At 40.4% G+C, this 8,101-nt stretch overlaps 1 protein-coding gene across 1 annotated transcript; it reads right to left on the bottom strand.

The window, feature by feature from the left end:
* Positions 1–1,366: 1,366 nt before the first annotated feature.
* On the bottom strand, positions 1,367–3,388 carry MC5R (melanocortin 5 receptor). The gene is made up of 2 exons (XM_010149291.1): positions 3,214–3,388; positions 1,367–2,425 (listed from the first exon to the last, which is right to left on the bottom strand). The coding sequence occupies exon 2, from the start codon at positions 2,342–2,344 to the stop codon at positions 1,367–1,369; it is 978 nt and encodes a 325-aa protein (XP_010147593.1). The 5' UTR covers positions 2,345–2,425; positions 3,214–3,388.
* Positions 3,389–8,101: the final 4,713 nt, after the last annotated feature.

Genomic DNA, 8,101 nt, shown 5'->3' with positions numbered 1-8,101 from the left:
GTCTGCTATAAAGTCTCCCCGGAGCCTTCTCTTCTCCAGGCTGAACAAGCCCAACTCTCAGCCTGTCCCCATAGCAGAGGGGCTCCAGCCCTCTGAGCATCCCTAAACCAAGTAGAACAAGGGTTAGTCTTTCAGCTTTTTGGAAGAACTAATGGATTTTTCCAGCTATTTTCTGATATCTTGTCAGTAAGGTACTACTGCTTGAAATATTTTCATAGCTTATATCTCAGTGCAAGCTATGTACCATCCATTGGCATCAAGAAATCAATGCCACAGTTGTACTTCCTTCACCTGTGATAATCCAGTATTTTGCACATTACACAGCTGTTGCAGAACAGCATGTTTATGAGAGCATGACTGGATATAAATTAATCACACCGAAGGCATCAGAGTTTCACCTTAGAATCCTCTCAACAAAAAATGTTTGCTTGGGGAGCAAAAGTCAGGATGCTCTGTTATAACTACTTGTTCCTAAGGTTTTGAAATCCCTGTTTTGCCACTGCCTGCTATGCCTTCTGATCATGAAATTTGTTTTGTCTCTCCCAGCTTGAAATATGCAATCTACCGTACAGCTTCCTCCAGTAACAAAAACTACCCCTAGCTGAAAAGCTTTTCTGATGTCTATATAAAGGCAGCCACTCACCCAGACAATTTAGAATCATCTCAGTCTTCATATTCAGCCTTAAAATCCACCTATGGTACATCTTACCCACAGTGATAAGGCCACACATATTCAGCCATGACAAAGTACTGTATGCAACATGGAAAATCTCATGTTAATGCTGTTTTCTTACGTAATACATGTTTTATGACAGTAACAGTCATGACTGGAATACAGGACTGCAGATATGTGCATATATATTGGTCATAACTGTTGAGCAAGGTATGTGAGCCCTGATAATTGGAACTTCTTCACTGATTTTATGTCTTTAGAAAGAAATAGCAAAAATCCTGTTAATTCTGGTCATCAAAATAAGCCATGCTGTATCTAGAGAGACAAAGAATATCAAGAGAAACACACTGAGAGGCTGATGGACTCATTTACATGGCAGGTCACACTTGTTGCATTCAGCAGAAAGAAAAATAAGGCTTCCCCTGTATAATCCTCTTATAAAATCCAGTCTTCAGTAAATGAGATTCAAAATATTCTTTCTCCCCATAATACAGATGCACTGAGTAGCTCTTAACACCGGCGTGAAGGAGGTCCGTGAAGGGAAAGATAAGTTAAATCACATACTCAAAAATGGTTTCTGATCACCACAGAAATCATGACAGCTGAATGGAGAAAGAAGTTCCACAGGCATTTCAGCAGAATTACAAGATGCAGCAAGATTTCAGTTCTTTTCCCTGGCTTGGTTTTGTTTTTTTAATACTTGTTTGATAACCCACAGACCATTCTCAGGCTATAGCAACAAATTATCTCTTTGAAGGTCTTCCGCATTTCCTGGCTACGAAAGGCATAAATCAAGGGATCAATCACTGAGTTGCACATAATGAGAATGAGGTACATGTTGAAGTGAGACATGAAGCAAACACAGTAGAGGTTTTGAGGGCAGGAGATCATCAGGATGAGATGAAGGAAGAACGGAGCCCAGCAAACAATGAAGATGCCAAGAAGCATAGTCAGAGTGATGGCTCCCTTCATGCTGGTTCTTTGACGGACAGAGTTGTACCCAGGCAAAGCAGCTATCTTCTTCACGTGAGTACGAGCCAGGAGGAACATATGGATGTACAGCGAGACCATGAGGAACAACATGGTAAAAAACATAGTGATGAGACAAATGATCACGTAAGTTGATTCATAATAAAGAATGAAGATAATGCCACAGCCCGTGCAAAAGGTCCAGATGCCTGCAATAATAAGCCCTGATCTTTTCACTGTCATGATGTTGTGATAACGCAGGGCATAGAAGATAGTGATATACCTGTCTACTGCTATAGCCAGCAAACTGCACATGGAAGCCACCACAGATATGCAGATCATTGAGTCAAAGACATTGTCTATATGACGGACAAAGGCATCTTCCATAATTATGTGTCTATTGTTTATTAAGTATATCGTTATGGTCTCCCAAGCATTAGACACACTAACCAGCATGTCAGCCACTGCTAAACTGCAAACGAAAAAATACATGGGTGAATGCAAGTTCTTGTTCTTAACTATTGCACATATAACTAAGATATTTTCAAGGAGGCTTACAATGCCCAGAGTTAGGAAAACCTCAGCCGCAATGACCACTTGCTCACATGGTGATGACTTGCTCTTGACAGTAGGCACGGTAAAGTTGCTGCCAAAGGCACTCAGGTTTAGTTCAGAAACATATGATTGAGAGGACGTGTTCATCTCTGGAAGCAAACACACTCTGTTCTTTCTGAGGGACTTGCCAAGGAGTGCAGTAAATGCATTTTCCAGAAGGTAAAGACCCTGCCAAAAAAAATACAGTGTGACGAGAACAGGCTGAAGTTGACAAAACAAATATTACCCATTTCTATTTGATTTGGCTTGTACACATCCTGCCTCTTCCACACTGTATTCCTGTTCTGATTCTAAATTAACCTCCAGTTGGCTTAGAGCTTTTCTACTCACCCTTACTGGGAAATTAAACCACAGACCAAGAGATTCATGCAAGAGATTCTGCTGAACACCAAGCAACAAACAGTTTTCAAAGTCTCAATTCTCAGACCCCAGAAATGCAGCAGAATATAGTATTACATTCAGCAGAACCTGCTCACTTGAATACAACATATAGAAGTTTAAATTATTGCCACAGTTAAGAATTGAACATTTTCAGTAATAGATTTAAATGCTTCCCTGATATTTATGCTTCTTAAGTTATAATTGTGTTATAAAGAGCTTATATGTGCAATACTAACAGGCTGACTTAAAAACATCGTATTAAACAACTAACCAAGGTGAACACATATATTTCAGGATACACTAAGGTTACAGAATTAATATGAGTTTAATTCTGTCATAAGAATGAGTTTTCTATTCCAGATCATATTTTATTTGTCACTTTTGTTAGTGACAATATTCAGGACATGTTGTAAGCTATGGGATTCTTAATAAGGGTAACACTTTGATTCTGATTCATTCTGACACTGACTGATTAAAGTCAGTGACTTGTTGCAAATAAAATTCAAAGCATATCAAGCAAAATAATTTTCAGTTTTTAAAAGTAACTTTTGCTTGCAATCAAGAATTAACTGTACCTATTTACCAGAGCTTCTCCTTCAAATGCTCTTCCTCTTCAGTGCCTTCAACCTTTCCTCCAGAGAGCAGAAGTTTCAGACCCACTCCTCACCCGACATCTGGGGCTGGGGATTCCTTGGTGGGAATAGATGACAAAAATCGAGGAGAAGGAATGAGTAAATCCATAGATTCAAGGCTGAACACGTATAAATTACTTACTGTGCAACTGCCTTTTTATAGACCCCAAGCAATAATGATTTCAGTACTCAAACTGTGGCTCCTCCTCCCCTTCTTTGCCCCGCTGAACTTCTCTTTTCACAGCTTTTGTAAGCAAAGGCCTAGGTTTTTACCACCATCTAGTGAGCTTCTCTGGTATTGCTAAGGGAACAGTGATTCTGAGCTAAAATTCATTTTAAGTTTTTTATAATGTTAAAGGGGAAAACGCACTAGGCATGCTCCTTTCCAAAAACATTTCTATTTCGTTTTCTCTGCTTTCACTAGTACTTACTGACAATAAGTTCTGACTGCAATCGTGCTCAAAGAGCGGAGAGCAAAAGACTGTCATTGAAGTGTTAGGCTTATTAGTTATAAGCATTTGTCTTACATTCACAGTTATAATTTTGCAAGAATAAGAAAAACATTGTTTCAGAACTCAGAGAATGTAATCAAGCCCATCATACCACTAACAGAAGATATAACTCAAGTACTCTGGGTGAAAAAATAGAGAATTTCCTAGAACAGAGATTTTGATGCAGACATGGAAGGAGTACACAGTGCATCGTGCCAGGAGCCAGGGCTTACCGAAATGGATGGGAATTACCCCAGGTTTCATAGGTCTAAGATTTGGTGAACTCGGTGGTCAGTATTGCAATGGCTAAAGTCTCTGGGTCTAGCAGACAGGCAGCCAATGCTCATTCTGGGTCTTTCCCAAAAGATAGCAAAATCAGTGTCAGTCTTTTCTTTACCAAATGGACTCTGCTTCGATGTACACACTGAGGAATGCAAAGCACACACCTTCCTGACATCAGCAAATGCCCTTCATGTTATCCAATAACCAGCCAGTCAAATACCATGCAGGATTTGAGGTTAGCTTGAGATAAAAAGTCTCTGTTTTTCCAAATCACCACCTTTCCACAACTTAGTGGGTTAGGGATTTTTTGTGGTATATAAGAACTTCAAATTCTTACTTTTAACTTAGAGCATTTTTCTTAGAGGATCAACACCAAAAAAACCACAAACTTTATTGCCATTTTTGTGTTTTCAGTGTTCAGATAGAGTTTATTTTTATCATGCAGCTAAATGCATATTTCTGATTATTATATTCCACAGAAGCTTCCTCTATTGTTACTTTTAGCTTCACTCTAGGGACACTGAAAGACCTGAGCCATGGTATAAAATGTTCTTATGTACAAATAGTCCCTGCACCAAAGGAGACAGTGAAAAGCATTTTTATTCACTTGAGTAAAAGTGAACCTCTAGCATTATGCAGCTATAGTCTGGAGATGAACTTTGCATGCCCCTTCTCCCCACCACAGGAAAGAGAATTTAGGTTATCATAAAATAGAGGTAGCGAACTATGCTCAAGTACAACTGTTAGATCTGAGCAGATAATGCCAGTCAGTGAACAGCAACAGTCCCTGCTGTATCCAACCTGTTGGTATGCCAAACTGAAGCTCATAGTTCTTTGCTATGCCCAAAAGAAAAGAATAGAGGACCCCCATCTACAGTTCTCCTTCTGTTCTTTAATGTACAGCATGCTTTAGTTCCCCTAGGTTACCTTTAGTTAACTTATCTTAGTTATCTTTGGTTAGCTTTTGCATAGGTTTCTATTTTCCTACCACGGACCCTAGAAATCATACACCTAAAAGTAAAATTTTATTTCTTTCACTGTTCCTATATCTACCAAGAATTGTACAGACAGTGTGCTTTCTCCACTTCCAAATATTCCTCTTCCAGTATCCTATTTTTTTGTTTATTACACTATGTAAATTTCCTGTTCACAAATTCCTCTGTATGTTCCATTTAATAAACGTTTCTGCAGCCCAGCTTAGCTGCCTTTAGAAAAGTTTTCACTGTATCTCGTAGGACTCAGTAGACCAGCTGATTACAAGAAATAAATCACACATCAGACTGGATGGTTATTCCTTAGAGCAATGCCAGGTTTCTCACATATAAATTATGAATCAGCCTTTGGAGTCTTCTTCCACAGCCCAGGCGTAAACCTTGGTGCAAGTGTCTATGCTAGACAAAGAAACTCCCTTATTTACAAAGCTTTCAGAAAATGTACCTGCCTGGAAACTAGGGTAGTGATGTAGATGTAGTTTGTTTATGTTAGAGGATGAAATTAAAAAATAGGGTTTTTTAAGAGAGTTTTATCATTGTATTGCTGCAGCAAGCAGCTATCAGCATTACAGTTTGACACGTAGGTGGCTGAAAGGGCACCCAATTAGCAGTAGGTGCAGGCATGCAGTTGAGTTACAAGGATTGTAATAAAGGGACATGGGAGCAGATATTTGGATTCACTCAAGAAGAATCCAAGAGCAGATTCAAATCCCAGCTGGAGGACTCCTGGCTGAACAGTCTGGTCTTTCAAATGGGCTTGGAGTTCAGCTCCCTTGTTTGTTCAGTTAAATAAATTCTTTGTCTTTACAGACATGTTGGTGCTCGGTGTTTTCTAGGGCCACGAAGATGATGTATGGTTTGCCAGTGGGTGCAAACAGCATTGAAAAGCCTGTGTTGGTACTTATCTATTGGGCTGTACCAACGCAGCAGAAGACCTGATCCCTTGAGTGCACACAGAATGGGTACCCTGAGGAACACACTGAAGCTTCTGTCCTGTCCTCAAACCAGCATTTTCTTTCCACACATGGAAAGAGGAAGGGAGGTTGAACCAGGAACTTGGGGTGTGGGTGCACAGATCTCCCTGCAGCCTAGAAGCAAGCACAGCTGGGTCATACACTGAGGAGCTCAGATCTGAAGCCCTTGGGAGTTCTGCTGAGGTCCATGGTCACCTCAGAAGGGATACTAAGATGTATCTTTAGGAAAAGGTGTTTTGTTTTGTACTTTGTGTAATATCTTACCTAGCATAAAAAAAATGCTAACTGCTGATAGTCTCTGTTTCACTGACCTCACCAAGATTTTTCTTTGGGCCCTAGGCAAAAAGTTCAAAAGTGCCCCAAAAGGGTGTCAGTGAACATAAGAAAGAAGTAAACAACAATGTCAATGGGGAACGAGACATCAGATTCTATTTCAGTCCCACACCATTTCTTTCTGTTGTGAAGCAGTGAGAGAGAGCAGAAAGCCACTGCAGAGCATATCTGCCTCACAGGCCTCATCGGCAACCAGAGTGGGAGCGATAATAGCATTGCTGGCAGGAACACCCAGTCCTTGCCTGCCACCAGCCCCCCGGGTGATGGTGTCAAAGCTCCTCCTCACCCAGCATGTCCACTGGGACAGGAGAGGCCATGGCTACCCTCACCCGTAAGCCAAGTTACATCATGTCAAAACCGGCAGGGAATTGCATGCCACCTTCATGACAGCAAGATTTTATCAGTGAATGCATAAATGAAGCCAACAGTACAACGAGCCCCGAAAGAAGTTTCTGTGACAAGAGCTTATTACACGCTCAGATGCATTCTGGTATTAATCTGTGCCCATCTTAATGGGCTCAGAGAAGAGTTTTACTGAAGCTAAAACCAATTCACCCCACTTGTCTAGTACTAATACATTGGAGCAATTTAATTCCAGTGTCCTTCTGTAGCTATTTTTATCTGTTAGATGAAAATACATTTGTCCTTCACAACGTAGCTTTGGATTGGTGCTCCTGGCCTTTTTATGAAATCTCTGTTCTGTCTACCCCTTCCCTCTGCTGACATTAACACATTCCAGAGCCACAGGGTATTGTCTCAGACTTCATTCTGATCTAAGGATAATCCATGGATCCAGGGCAAAAGAGAAGATCATGGCCTTCTCTGCATTTAAATACATAGTCACATAACAAATGTTCTCTTAACTTCTCGGACTGAGAAAACTATTTCTCTTGACCTCTGCCTGGAGTAGCTTTGGCTGAATCCCATCAAGGTCCTTAGTGATACCTCCCCAGCATTACCATCCAGTTATCTTTTAACAAAGACAGGCAATAAATCCAGACCGAAAATAAAAGGCATCAATCTTTCCTGTCTTTAAATAAAAAAGCTGAGTGAAGTGGTGGTAAACCCTTTGTTGTTTAGTTCACTCCTCTGTCCAGCCAACTGTTGCAAGCCTAAAAATTAGTCTTTGCAATAAGCAATGGTGTGGCAAATACATTCTTTTACATTGTGGCCCTAATCTTCAAACCGACTCTTGAATGATTTTTGCAGCAAGAATCACAGAAAAGCAAGACTAAAAAAAGACATCAAAATATCACATGAACTGTGCCCTGCCAAAGGGTAGGATCAGCCATACTTGGTATGACTGCACTAGCACTTCTAACCATCACCCTTTTCACCTGAATCCTTCAGAATAGTTTGAAACATTCTTGGCCACTCCCAGTTAGCACCCATCAGTAGTGCTTCTCGCATCAGAGTAGCAAGCCGAGAAAGATGCACTACAGTATAAAAGGCATTTTAGAAAGACATATCCTAATAACCTAAACGATATCCTAATAACCTAAACCAGATGATGCTGTAACTAGCCCCCTAAACCTTAAAAGGGCAGCAAGAGGTTTAGTAACCATCATTTTTATGTGCCCTTTAATGGGAGCCAATTCCAGTAATGAATCATACCCTAACATTTTGTTAGAGCATGGGTCAGAAGTACAGACATGGTGAATCATTAAGAAGTACCAGCTACAGACTCTACAAAGCACAGATGGCCAGTATAAGACCATAGAAACTTTCTGACAGAAAGGAGGGGTAATTGAATAATGGA

The sequence above is a fragment of the Eurypyga helias genome, unplaced genomic scaffold, assembly GCF_000690775.1.
Source record: "Eurypyga helias isolate BGI_N326 unplaced genomic scaffold, ASM69077v1 scaffold7083, whole genome shotgun sequence".
Lineage (NCBI taxonomy): Eukaryota > Metazoa > Chordata > Aves > Eurypygiformes > Eurypygidae > Eurypyga > Eurypyga helias.
The sequence above is the reverse complement of the archived record's forward strand: the minus strand, read 5'-3'. Positions and strand labels throughout refer to the sequence as shown.